The sequence below is a fragment of the Anopheles funestus genome, chromosome 3RL (assembly GCF_943734845.2).
Source record: "Anopheles funestus chromosome 3RL, idAnoFuneDA-416_04, whole genome shotgun sequence".
NCBI lineage: Eukaryota > Metazoa > Arthropoda > Insecta > Diptera > Culicidae > Anopheles > Anopheles funestus.
The window spans coordinates 1,084,509-1,098,634 of NC_064599.1; the positions used below are offsets into that span (position 1 = coordinate 1,084,509).

At 44.6% G+C, this 14,126-nt stretch overlaps 1 protein-coding gene across 3 annotated transcripts in view; it reads left to right on the forward strand.

The window, feature by feature from the left end:
• LOC125769929 (uncharacterized) overlaps positions 1–14,126 on the forward strand; it is a 41,347-nt gene that overhangs the window by 14,190 nt on the left and 13,031 nt on the right. For 2 of the 3 annotated variants that reach the window (XM_049438982.1, XM_049438984.1), the window contains exon 2: positions 4,154–4,219. In XM_049438982.1, coding sequence (XP_049294939.1) covers positions 4,154–4,219 — 66 coding nt within the window. Of the gene's footprint in view, positions 1–4,153; positions 4,220–4,281; positions 7,038–14,126 lie in introns of those variants that run through there. The other variant, XM_049438983.1, reaches the window with a different exon arrangement.

Sequence of the window (14,126 nt, forward strand, 5' to 3'; positions counted from 1 at the left end):
TCTGTCTCTCTTTCTCCGTCCTTCTCTCTGTCTTCTTGCGCTCGTTGGTATGTTTTTACTTCTCGATCGCCCCCGACTGGTTTATTTTCACGCTTTTCTATCCGTCTCTTGGGCAGTTTCACCAAATATATGCTGTACTGCTTGTTGCTTATGCTCGTTGATGATCTGCCTCGAAGAGGGTTTTCGGACAGACTCTTTCCCCTTCTTCCCATCTGCAAACAACACTTCTCTTACCTTCTTACCGATGTTTCCATCATTTGCACAGCTCGCATGAATCTGGCAATGAGGAAATCTACTTCTCACTGCCTTAACACATTTCTTATCGCTTGTCTTATCCGCGGTTAGTGAAAGAGCAGGATAGCACCATCACCGGGAAGGGTGGGTATGCTCCCCGTGGGTGGAATTCCGCCTGCTCCTTTGTCTCGTGTGTCGTGTGATCTAATTGATACTGTTGGGGAGTTTTGTTTTTGTTCATAATGTAGGAAAAGGATGCGCAATGGTGAGCTGCAATGGTTAGAAAGAAATGGGAGACACTCTTCCACCGATGCTCCGCACTGTACATTCTTATGTTTTGTCCGGCTGTGTTGCGTCTCTGGGAATTGCCTTATTGGTGGTAAAAAGTAAAGAAAATACGAAACACAAGCGTAAGAAAAATCGGCTAAAAACAACAACCCAAAACGTTTTCTGCACGCATCCTCATGTCGGGGTGAATGTTGAGGAATGGCTGAATGTAAGAAGCAACGTGTATTACGCTTATGTGATGATCAGCATGCTGACGATGGTGGGGAGGGATATATGATTGCTTTTTAAAAACCTGCACGTGAGAAGAAACATTATGCTGTGAATTATGAGCGCGATAGTGTCCATGTCGTCTTTGTCATGAATTGATTATCCTTGAAACGGTTTTAAGGAACTTTTTTTCTGTGACAACACATCAAGTACATTTCACTGTTTGCTGTTTGGTGCACCTTTGCATTATATCAGATTTTTGCTAACATGTCTCACTTTTTCGATTCCTTTTTTCCCACTTTGTCCGTTTGTGAATGATTTTTCCTGTACGAAAATTTAACCAAACACAGCACATACAAGTGGTCCAAAAAGGGTAGCACCAAAATGAATGAAACAGAATCATAATGATGTTGTGTAATTATGATTCGGTGCAGCAAAAACGCAAAAAATGGTTATTTTCCATATGCTGGAAGTTGTCAGGTTTTAATGTACACAAAAGCGAACGTGAGGAATTTGTCTTCGCATCGCTTCATGGGATCTTTACGGCAGAGAGAATTGCTTATCAAAACGAAAACCCGCTTTGCTAAATGTAAACCAGCTTTCACGTCTGATTTGTGGAATTTTAAATTAAGCAATTGCGAGTATACCGTATCGTACGACATTTTAGAAGGATTAATTATGTCTGACTGACTGCAGTGACTACGTCTTGGAAGAATTGTGGTAATCCTTGATATTACAAATATAGTTTTCTGTAAATTACCAAAGATGAAGAATCCTAATTCCATTCACCAAAGAATTCAACGGCCTTAAAAATAATCGTGTCATGTTTAAAAACCTCTAAAGTTTTACTGAATTTGTTAGTCAAAAAATCCCTTCTCAACCGAATCGCCAAGTGTGATATGTACAGGGATTTGAGGAAGAAATCCTTGAAAGTCAAAATTAAGCGCGAAGCATTAAGCAAGGATATTTCCTAGCTGGTGGACCAGGTAAAGAAAAATGGTTCAACTCCCGCAAAAGGGCCACTGCGTGAGATTTTGGGTAAGAAGTTGTGAAAGAGTACGATCACTTTCAACGTTTTTTTTGGTTACGTTTTCGTTCCTTGGTGAAAGATCACTTTCCACCGATAACGAATACAAAAGGTGTATCTGAAGGAATGAAATAAGCAAGAACTTGTTCTGGTACCTGTTGCACGTGCAGTTTTAAAATTGGACAACGGGTGTTTGTCTGAACTTTAATCCGTCGAGTTAATTTATGTTGATTGCATACGTATTATGAGTTAAGGCTTATTATAATTTGGTATCCTGCAAAAGTAAGAACTTGCACAAAATGTATAAATAATATATTAAAATAATAATTACCTTTAAAGAATAATTGTTTGGGTTGTTTTTGGGATTAATTTTTTGAATTATTGCTTATTTTTGAGAGTTTAAACGCATATTTTATACAAGGTAATACTGCTATCCTACAACCTGCTAACTGTTGCAGCTGTTGTATGAAAGACACGAGAGAATTAAATTAAAACCCTTGCTCAGTTGCATCGTACCGCTTCTGATTCATTAAATCGTTTAGAGAAGGTAAATCATAATAATAACAATAATGATAATACTAATAATAACCTTCATTCGGGCAGAGTCCAGATCAAAAGGACAGAATCATCGAGAGGATCATGATAAAAAGCGACCACGAGGAAGAAGCCGCCAATTGCCGAGAACGGCATTGAAACGGGATTCCGGCAAGAAGAACTTTAACCGAGAGGAAGAGGGAAAGAGAGAGAAAGACCTGTAGCATGGGATGCTGGTCAGCCGGCTTTCGGTCCAGGCTTTAACCAACGCGTCAGTTTGACCCGTCCGAACGGTTCGGAAAGTGAGACCTGCGACAAGCAGAAGGGAAAGAAATTTAGCCTGCAAAACCAAAAAAAAACAACACAACAAACCCGACAAGTGATCGTTGTTGGGTCAGGTTGTGGGTATGATGAGGGGTGAGATGATATGGTAGGCAGCAGCAGAGGGGTAAAACGGATGCCGGGTCGGCCTGAAATGATCACACACATTCTCTTTGGACCGTCGTCGTCTCGCAGTCGCCAACCGTCGTAGTCGGAACGGTCGCCGCCAAACAGTCGCCATCATCATCATCATCATCGGCCGTAGTTGAAAATGGATGTTGGGTTGCGGGAGAGAATGGAGTAAGGTGGTGTGTCGGCATCGGGATTCCTTCGGGACGTTTCGATGTAGAAAGAGAGAGACAAGGAGAGAGAGAGAGAGAGAGAGAAAGAGAGAGAAAGAGAGAGGGAGAAAGCGATAGAACCGAAAAGAGGGAGAGAGGAAGAGCGCGGAGTTGAAATGAGCGCAAAAATGATATAAAACAACACAGAATCAACAGAACCGCGCGCCGTGGAAGGTTGGAAGAGGAAAAGCAGACCAAGGGTGATCTCGATTGAAAGGGTGGATTGATGAGGGAGGTTTTTGGGGGTGGAAGCGTTTGGGGCATCGCACCCCGAATTCCCCAACTCACCTCCTCCACATATTAATCATTCGATTGTGAATGTGCTATGAGGAGTGCTTGTGATCATGATGATCGCCCACCAACATCATTGCAAGTTCGGATGCGAAGACGGGAAGGATGAACGTAACGAGGAAGGGCTGATTGAACATGTTGGGGCTGGGTGTATGCGTACGTATGTGTCTGTCTGTCAGAGGGCTATCCCAAACACGTTCTAGTACCGCGCAATTCCTAGCCCCGCGAATGTGGAGAGGTTTTTTTTGTCACGCGCCTGCTCACCGTTCGCATCTCATCTAATCTCACTGCTGCAGCGAGAAGGTTACAGGGCAATATTCATCTCTCATCTGTTGCACGATGGAGGCGGCGAGGCAGAATCGAAATGACGTGTTGCCGCATGATGTAAATGCAAAGGCGGTGCATATTATACAAGGAGAACTTTTTTTATAGCATTGGGGGGTTTTCCCGAAATATACACCAAATATACGATGGGGTAAAATTTTTGCGTATGGTGGATTTTTGTTACATATTACCAACAAATAATCATGATCGATGTGGCGGAATTATTTTATGTCTCGACATTTTTTACCACCCTATCCTGATTTCTCATTATTGTGGCTTTAAAGTTGATGGAATTTGCACAATGCCGCGTGATTGATTAGGATGCCGGGAAGCAGGGCATTTTCATTATCGATAGCTATCCCTTTTTATGGTGTACCTGCATACGTGATGTGATAAGAACGATAAACTTTTATATTACTGATGTACTAGGTCAGTACGAATATTTCGAGTCCTTAATCTCGTAGAAAAAAAAATGATGAATGAGACCTCAAGACACCTTTTACGGAGTAAATATTTTACATGCATTATACTACTGACAATGGTTCAATAATAACTCTTTTGTGTTTGTTTTTTTTTGTCTTTACAGAATCTGCCGGCAGAAAGAACAGTCCGGATATTAAGCAAACCGAAAAAAAGGATGTAAAAATAAAAGGTAAAGTTTGTTTCGAATTTCAATCTTTCGTAGCCTTGGAGTCTCTCGGACATGGAGTTCAATTAATAGAAGTACTAGTACGAATAAGACGGAAATTTGCGATTGTTTCTGAATGACCGTGACACACGAGTATAAACACTTTTTTGTGATTTAACTTAGCTGCTAATCGGGCCTGTGAACCTCATCAACCGTTCTAGTCCAACCGTTATGATTTTTCTTTATTCGCCAGTTATGAAAAATGATATACTCCTAAGTACAATATGGTTGTTTTGATGCTGCTCGATTATGATAGAGGGTTGTTTTATGCTTGCCTAAGCATCAGTACGTAAGAAGGTTCCATCGAATAACTCTCTCTGATCGATTTGCTTGTGTGAAAACAGAGAGATTGTCCTATTAGTCATCTTTTCCTTGCTGCCAATGTTCGTCTATTCTACGTAATATACACAAACGGCTCACTTTTCAAGCAGGAAACACTTATCGCATTGTTTCGCACTTAGAAGACTTCGATGGAAACAGCAAAACATGCGCTCCGTCTGCGAGGACGTAGTGTGCTTTTTTTTTAAAGAAGCTTCATCGAGTAAGGGGTGACACCACAGGGAGTTGACAGTTTTTGAATTGCCCATCGCATCGGAATCGATCGTACGACGTCAGCCTGCCAAAGCTTTATTTCCCCTTTCGAGAAGGCGCTATATTTATTGTTGGTGTGTCGCGTGTTTGTTTTGGAGACCCACCGGGACGGTGATGTCGGAACGTGTGGAAAAGACATGCCTATGATGGCAGCCTTCGTAATAAGTTTTATCAACGTTGCTAGAAGGAGGAGGTTTGGGGTAGAGTGTCCAGGCGTTTGTGTAGAGCGTTAAAAATTTGGTGTGAGTATGCATAATAAAGCAAACAGTAGTAGCAGAGCAAGGGATTCGTATTCATTCCGTCCCAACTGATGATGAGATCACGATCAACGTCAGAAGACGGTAGTCTAAAGAGCTGAATACACGGAAACGCGAGCGACTGAGGATTAAGATTTTCATCCAAAGCTCAAACTATCGTAACCAATACTGAAGATTCAAAGATTCCAAATCTTAGTCTTTTAAAAGTGCCATCAGAAGTCAGTATGCCGGTTCTCGTAATCTCGTACGTTGAACGTTTTACTCGATCGGGCAGTATAAACGAACATCCTTATCAAAGTTTGCCTGTTGAATCAGGCACGTCTAATCGACGAAGCCATGGCGGACTGACGTAGCTTGTGCAACAGCTAGAAAGAGCGAGAAATAGACGAGGTTTGCCCACAGTAGGCGCGTAAATTAAATTAGCGATAACGCCGCCACTGTGCTCCATCACGCCAGACTCATGCTACGGAGCGAACATAGAGGAGGACATAGAGGATGTGATAAAGAAGAAAATCAAATAAAGTAGACCGTCGTCTCACCAGCTCTCCATCTAGCTCTAGTCTACCTCTTTTTGCTTCGCAGTGCGCGATTGTGTCATGGCGGACATTTATTCTTCTTCTTGCGAAGTACGTCGTGCAGAAATGCGGCGATGACACCAGTGTTACTGTATGACGAAGTGAGGATAGGAGCTCTGCTTTCTACCAGCTCGCAGACACATTGATCTATTTATTTTCCAGCCAGCGGATGCATGCGATTGTGGAGAACTCTGGGGGGATCCTGTGTTGGAACAGCTTGTGCTACGGGGAAGAAATTCTGGCGTCTATGTAAAATGAGCTGATACTGTCGTTCCGGATATTTGCAGGGTTTGCAGGTTCTAACTTATTTGTCTAAAAGTTGAATACTAATCGGCTAACTGTCATATTTGACAACTATACTGACAACGTTCATCTTCCAAAATAGTAAGCTCCACTGAGGATGCTTTTGTTGACTGGAAGTTACGCTTCAAACTCATCGTGGAATTCGCTCTATAAATTGAATATTCTACTTCTAGTATCTCGTTTCCCATCAATGCCGTTATCAATTGAGCTGAAGTACGTACGTTGGAGGAACAGTGGAATAGAACACCAATCGTCTCACTCAAGAGGGCATGAGAAACTCTACATGATGTTAGCGAACAGAGGAGGGTGTGAAGTTCCCGCGTGAGAAATGCGTTTGTGCTCCCTTGTCAACGGGCGCCTTATTCCACTCCCTGAGTATACGTACATTCGTGTGCGATCAGCTGTCAGAGGGCGCGTTGACATGCTGAATGTTATTGTTGACGTTGCGTTTGCGTGTGTCCGTTATCTGTATCTTCCCCTCTCTTTCTTTTGCTCTCTCTTTCTTTCTCTCTCCCTCTCCGCCCCCCCCCCCCCCTCCAACCCCTTTTTTGCCTTTGTTCATCTCTCATATCGCTTGATAGTCGAATTGTTGTAAAGGAGCAGTCGCAGCAGAACCGATGTTTTTCAGTCTTTTCGAGTCCGAGCGGATGAGCAAGCGGGCCTGTTCGTTGTGGTGGTGGTTTCATCAAACCCTGTTAGTTGGCCCCCATACCGTTTACGACCCTATGCTACTTCGATAGAGAGTAGGCTATCGGTGGATTCTCGCGTGCTCTGCGGCTCTGGTTGATTGATGTTTTTGTTTCGCAGCTCTATCGGTCAAGATCGCGTTTCGGGACATAGTTATCGTTGTGTGACGGGCTCATCCGTGGTTTAATTTGTGACTGTACTGCTGTAGGTGTTTAAAAACCGATTTATAAGATAGTAGTGAATTGGTTCAGTTTAAATGGTGTGAATCGACTGTTATTGAGAACTGTCTCTGTAAGCCAACATATCAGTGGAGTGTTGTAGGCATTGAACAAAAGTAGCCAATTTTTGGGTGAATATTGTATAACATAGGTAAGAAGCCTACTGTCCACTTCAATCCTTACTTTGCTTGCAGTACTACAAATGTTTTTTTTTGTTGAAAAATCAGTACAAAAAGTACTAACTGATTCTTCATGTTTTTTTTTCTACTGGGATGTCTTGTCTCGTTTTCTTTGATGTATGATAGGCGAATAGTCTTTAGCGCATTCTCTTTCCCGCAGCACCGATCACAGTAGTCCGTTGGTCCGGTTGGTTTGCGTGGACTTTGACGTTGGGTTCACGCCTGTGCTCCCTTCACTGCACACTCCGCTTGTAGTGCTGGTGCTGGTCAAAAGTGGCTGTTATCAGCGCTTTTCGTCGCGCTTCCTATTTCGCACTGCTAGACACCCTGTGTCCCTCCCTCATATGCGTCAACGAAGGAGGTGTCGCCTTCATCCTTCATTTCCCTTCAATCCGCTTTGATGTCCAGCGTCCAAAAGCGGGACTGCGACATTCGCAAAGTGATGTGAATCGGGCGAATTTTTGCCACTCTAATCGGGCACGGTTTCGAACGTGACCGAGCACAGTGGTGTTGCTGACTGCTTGAAACCGGCGAGACGGTTGCGGTTTTTTTTTGTCTTTTACGTTTAACACCTCCGTTTAAGGTCGTTTCAGCATGTGCGGTGCTGCAACTTGGCGTATTGAGAGTAAAATTTCCAGCGGAAATTGTGCACATCACTCGCTGGATAATTGATCATTAAATGGCAAACAAATGACTCTTGACCTCGAAGAGCATTTTTTACCAGCTAGTTAAGATGCTGGCTGCTGATGTTTCTTGTGGTATTTGTTTTTCCTGCAACCAACACCATCTCTCGCCTGCTATACGTCGCGGAGGACGGGGTCGTAGAGTGAGGATTTCTAGGAAAATCAAAAATAATTTCATACACCAGGGGTCGGGGACAGTTATAATGTGACATAACAACACGCGTTTGAGCGCGTATATGTGCGCCTGACAGGAACGCGGCTATAGACACGCGAAAATAACAACACGATCGCGGTTTTCGATTTTTACGATCATGTTCCCTGACTTCCCCGAACGTGCCGCCTCCTGGCGTGTTGTGCGACAAAGATACAACCTTCACTGGGGGGAAATGTTATATTGACACAGGCGCACGGACATCAGCTTCTGACATCAACCGAGACGCCGAGTGAATGAATTGGCCTGTCACGATCATCTCACGCTTTGGGTGTTTCAGGTCGAGTGTTTATGAGTGTTGTTTAAATTGTCATGCCACGCTAGGGAAAGAGCGAGGGCTACCCGAGGTGGAAAATATGTCGGTGTTCTAGCCGGGCGGGTAGGAGGGCAAACATGCACTCTACGCTTTTCACCATCCATCTTGAAGTATCGTTGGTCATCTGTCGAACCAGAAAGGAGGACGCTCCATCGCATAACACACTACTGATCAGGAACACAGCTGGCAGGACTTTCCTTGAACCTCAAATCCGTTCCGCGAGTGGGCAGAGTGTTGTCGAACTTTTTGCGAAGAACGTACACCTCCCAGCCAATAGCCGGAGGTATTTTTAACCAAGTCAATGTCTAACCGCGAACCGTACGCTTCGTTAATCAATACCCCGTGGAGGCGAACAGAAGCGTAACATTTTGCTGGCCAACTTCCTTCTCTTTGGTCCAAGGTGTATCGATTGTATGATTCGATTTACAAACACCGGCTATAGGCGTATTTGTTGCGTGACTTGGAAACGTGTCGTACTGCCGCTTCTTGAGTTCGCCCGCGTTTAACGTGTTGGGTTGGTAGACAAGAATGGCGGTGGTGCGAGGACCGCATGTATATAGCTGTGTGTGTGTATGTGACCCTTTTGGGTCACACGCGACCTTGATAGAATGGTGGAATAAATTTCAATTGAAAGCACCCGTAGAACTTGGACAGTGTAATTCGTTTTAGCAAAACTCGACATCAGACAATTCGAACGTTCTAACATCCAATGTCGATATTACTCATCGATCTCAAAATCGATCGAGAATATCGCGTAACACCTTTTAGAGATTAGAGATACGCATATCGTTTCTAGTTGCCTGCCTAGAATGTCTTCAGTTATTCAATACTTATTGACTAAGAAAACATTGGTGTTTTATCATGAGCGATTTTCAAGATAAGAATGCGTATTTCTCGTGGAGTGATAGTGACACCCCTTCCAACTGTCAGCTGTGTTTGGCGAAGGATTCTCGCATTTTTTAACAGCCAAATCCACTCTCTTGCAAACGGAAGCAGCTGTTCCTTGGGGGGATGATCGATCGAGTGTAGCAGCGTGCATGACGTAGAGAAGAACAGCGCAAGTTGTTTCGTTTTTAAATGCCTACGGTAATTCGGAACAATTTTCCAAGCTATTGGAAAGTCAAGGGTATGGTTTTAGTATACATTAGTATAGATATATTTTTGTAATCTTCTTTGAGCTGAATATAATAAAATGCCTAGACCGTAAAAAAATCCATTGCTGTTTAGGTCGGATTTATAATCTAGTTATCTTGGCCCCAGTTCCTGTATATGTAGCACGTCTTTTGGAAAGCGTTTAAGCGAAACATTTTGACAGTTTGGCACAAGAGTTTGGATTTTCCCGTTGATCAAACTGACTAGCTTTTGGCAACAGATCGATCGTTTCGGACGGACAAGACAAACAACAACCCTAGGGAATGAGAAAAACGCAACGCCCAAACACGCTAGCAAATATTTTGGCTCACAGACACATCTTAACTGATGGTCAGTTCGCTCTGGTTTACACTTCATAAACAACCGATCATCAAAGATGCGAACGAGCTACATGAACACTTGCTATGCAAATCTTGTGAGGTGTTGTGCATCGTTCGTTAAAAGTAATATCCCCAATTGGAGTCAAGTCGGGCGCATGTCCCATTGCCAATGGAATGAAAACATTCCACCTTTCTGCTCGCTAACCAAACAAAAACCACGATTAATTTGTTTACATCTTAAACTATTATTCATAAGGCGCTTCTCGCTCGTCCGGCTAAATGGTTCTGTTTTGTCGTAGCTCAACCGCTCTCGAGTGTCTGTAAACAATTCACATTCATTCCACAACACGCCTCTGCTGGCGATAGATACTCAGCTCTTTTTTGGTTTATTTCGCTGTCCTTGGACTTTGCTCTCGATTCTGATTGAGATGTCCTACTCTGGCATGCCGATTAGCCCCACTTTCCTTGCATATAAGTTGTACAAATTTAACTCATCTTCGTGAGGGCGCAGTGTGACGTCTGACGTCTCTCCAACTGCTGCATCCTAAGGAAGTTGTCACTTTGTTTCCGTTTGCCTGCAGTGTCAGCCACTTGCAGAGCAAGAAAAAGTTGTTCGCTGCATCGGTCATTGGACAGATGGTCACTTGGCTAGTTGTGTATGGGTGTGTGTGTGTGTTCTGTGGATGGAAATAGCATTCGCCTGCAGTCATCGTCATACGATCCGAAACCGAGCAATACCCTCCCTGATTCACCCTTCTCGTACGTTTGGCATTCGACCACCTTCTCAGCGGGCGAAAAGCAACCTAACTCCCACCTCCGTCATTCAGTCTGAGTGTCTGAGTGATTTTTTGCCTTGCGCCCCCAAGAACTCGATTGACAACCACAAAGCGAGTCAGCGCACTTCTGGTCTCCAATGGTATGGCGCACTATGGTGCAAAGAGCCACCCACATACGCTTTTTTGTTGTTGCTTGGCTTTAGTGTTTTTTTTTACTACTGCTGTGCTACCCCAGACCTGGCGTCCGATCGCAAAAGATTCGATCGCAAGGAAGAAGTGTAGCAGCAGAAGCAGGAGACCGAAACGATCACACGACAAGAAATCACTCTTTTTCACTCGGGCAACTCGGGCGTCTGGTGGTGGTTCTCTTGCTTTCGTGTTCAAATTGGCTCGCTTGTTGAAGTTGAACCGATGCTGCTAAAAACCGTTTTTGGGTGACGCATGGGACGGTTCGGCGAGTTTGTGGGGAATGTTATTGGCAACAAGTGGACAAGATTCTGTTGCACGGGCTGTGCGGCCGAGAGCGAATGGCTGTAAATTGAAAGGAAATGCGCTGACGGGGCTTGGTAGCCGATGCGAAAATGGCCAATAAAAAAAAAAATATTAACACGAATGCGAATGCGCCTACTCGCGCTAAAAATGCGAAATAAGCTGCAGTTGTTTAGTAGGGCACGGGCGCAAGAGAGAACGAGGCAAAAGCGGGCAGAGGAATCGTCTTATGTCGTATGGTTCACGTTTCCATCGAATGGGGCGTAGATTTCTGCGAATTTTGTACAAGGAACTAGCGCTTTATGCGATGAATCAAGCGTGGACATTGCGTCTAGAAGGTGATTTAATGCGTCTTAAAGAGAGATATTAGAGCCAGCATGTTCGAAAATAAGGGATTTTTTATATTACATTCTACAAGTTTAAGGTTAAGTTTTTAGAAATTTCGGGATCAAATACGTGCTAAACAAATTCGTATAAAATTTTGTCACTAATTTCATCGAAAAGAATTTTAAACACGCCGCATCATTTGGCGCATGGTTTCGTTTTCGTACGATCGGAATTGGTCTCAAACCGCCAGTAAAACACACAACACCCTGTGTGGCGGCACACACATTAGATAGAGGACGTATTTTACTTGCGCTCTCTAACCTTTCCACCGCACACACTCCGTCCGTGTCCGTGTAGAATCAGACGCCTGCCATTATCGGGTTCCCCCCTTTTTTTTTTAATGGCGGGCAATATTTTGACGAACTCACCCCCAGTGAGCGCTACGTGGGGTGGGGGTGGGGGGTTGTAGGGTGGGATGTTTGGTATGTTTCTGTGTGTGGCTAGGTGATGTATGAATTTTTGCATGGGTACGTGCAACATCGCGCTTCTCTCATTTCCACCCCACCACCACTCCCTCTACAACCCCCTCCCGCCCCAAAAACAACGTTTCAATGAACGCGCGCGCCTGCCGAGTGTTGGTCAGTTTCGTTCGAAGACTGCGCGTTCGAAATAGCACCGCTGCCCCGAGCTTAGTCGCGATAACAGAGACATATCGGATTGGGGTGAGGTTGGCCCTCTCGTCGCACATAAGCTTCGCCAATCCCCCCCCCCCCCCGTTGCATACGACAGGTAAACCTTTTGGCGCTACGGTTCGGTGGATGTTTTTTTTTTTCATTTCACAGTCGATGATACGTTGATCGGATGATCGTCGCTTGCACCTTTTTTTGTTGTTGTTGCTACTTTTTGCCTTTCGATGAATGGTGGCGCACACTGTTGGCAATTCGTTTCTCTCCCTTAGCAGCACCGTACGCGGTGCCTCGGGGGGGTTGTAAGCTCGTTCGCTAGAGCGATTGCCGATTTTACAAAACCACCCTCCAACCACACATGCATTGAAGTGCGTTTGTATGTGTGCACGATGAATAGTTCCCTGTCGCGGTGAATTTCGCGCTTGTTTTGCGTTGATGACGTGACGTGGGAGACACACAACGCTTGCGTCAACCAGAACCTACCCCCAAGCGGGGGGAGTTCACCCTCTTTGCTATCGTTCACCCTCATCAACCATCGTGTAACACAAAGAAGCGAGAGCAAGAGAGAGAAAGAGAGAGACAGAGCCCCTCGTTTGATGGTGGATTCGCGCGTGCTGCTATTGACCAATGTATGTGTATATGTTTTTTTTGTTGTCTTTTGCTGTCTGTGTTGTGTTGTTTATTTGAGAAACTACGCTTCTGTAAGCTGTGCTATTCGATCGGCCGATAATGGAACCTCCAGGGGATGGTGAGGGTGGATTGGAATTAGTGTTCGGATCGGTCCGTAAGTGACGGTCATCCCCTAATCTCAATTCCTCGTCTCTTGCGACTTAGGACGCATGACACAGATCGCACGGGGCACATGCGATGTTATGTTACACACATACCGAGCATGCGAGACCCGGGGCAGATGTTCTCTGGTGTGTCGCCTCGGTTGAATTGGTGATCGAGCGGAGCCGCGGTTTTTGGTAATTGATCCGTTGCGCCCGATCGACAACATGTACAGGGGGATGGAAATTTAACGAAGCAAAAAAAAAACTTTAATACAGTTCACACAGTATGACTTCTATTCTAAAATTATTACATTCCTACTGGAATTGCATTTAAGTGATGGAATTTTTGTAACACACCCGCCTATGTTATGTAAGTAATTTTAAGAGTTATGAAACATTTAATGCAACGTGACAACGGCGAGGATCGTTTCGGTTCCATACCAATCGTATCGCAGCATCACTGCACAATCGCTGTTAAGCAATAATTACCAACAAAAAACACCGTATGCGATCCCCGTCCTGATCATTCGTCTGTAGGTCTGGTTTGCATTGCTTGCATAAGTGTTAACCGTAAAGCCCCTGATCGATCCGTGGGTGGACGAGATGGCTCCGTCCGTCTGTCAGCTCACTCCAACCTTCCACCTTTGCATCCGGATGTTCTGAGCTCCGCGTACACACCACAATACGCGTTCCAAGTGCGAATGACGTCAGCGCAGTATTGGTGGAGAAGCTTTGGGATGAGGTAATTCTCTTGGTTTTGCATTTTGCGCAGCTGATGGCCGAAGCATTAGAATCAGAACGCCTGTCTGTTCGAAAGTATTGCGAGACACGATCGCGAGCGGTTTGTTTATTGGACGGATCTGAAATCGCACGGAGTTCCAACAAAATTTTAACTCACATTTGGTGATTCATTACCACTTGCGCTGGGGGTATATAAAAATCGGTATGGGGAGGTGAACGGGATGTAAACACATCGGATGATAGGCACCACCACCGGGCGATGACGATTTTTTCGTGTGTTATCGACGCATATCGCAGCCAAACATTCCGACGGGTTCCGCAGGTGATTAAGTGGCTTTTCTACGTTACTTATCTTCCGACCCTCGAAAAATGGTCGTTTTTATACTTGTGCAACTGCCACCACTCACCACTCATCCCGGCTTTTCGAAACACAACACAATGTGCTGTCGTAAGGGAAATCCCCCACGATTTAGACGAAGAATAAAACAATAAATAAATCCAAGAAAAAAAACATAAGGTGGAACGTTCGCGATCGCGGAAATGTGCGAACCGATCCCGATAAGTGCTGATAATACGAAACGAAGACG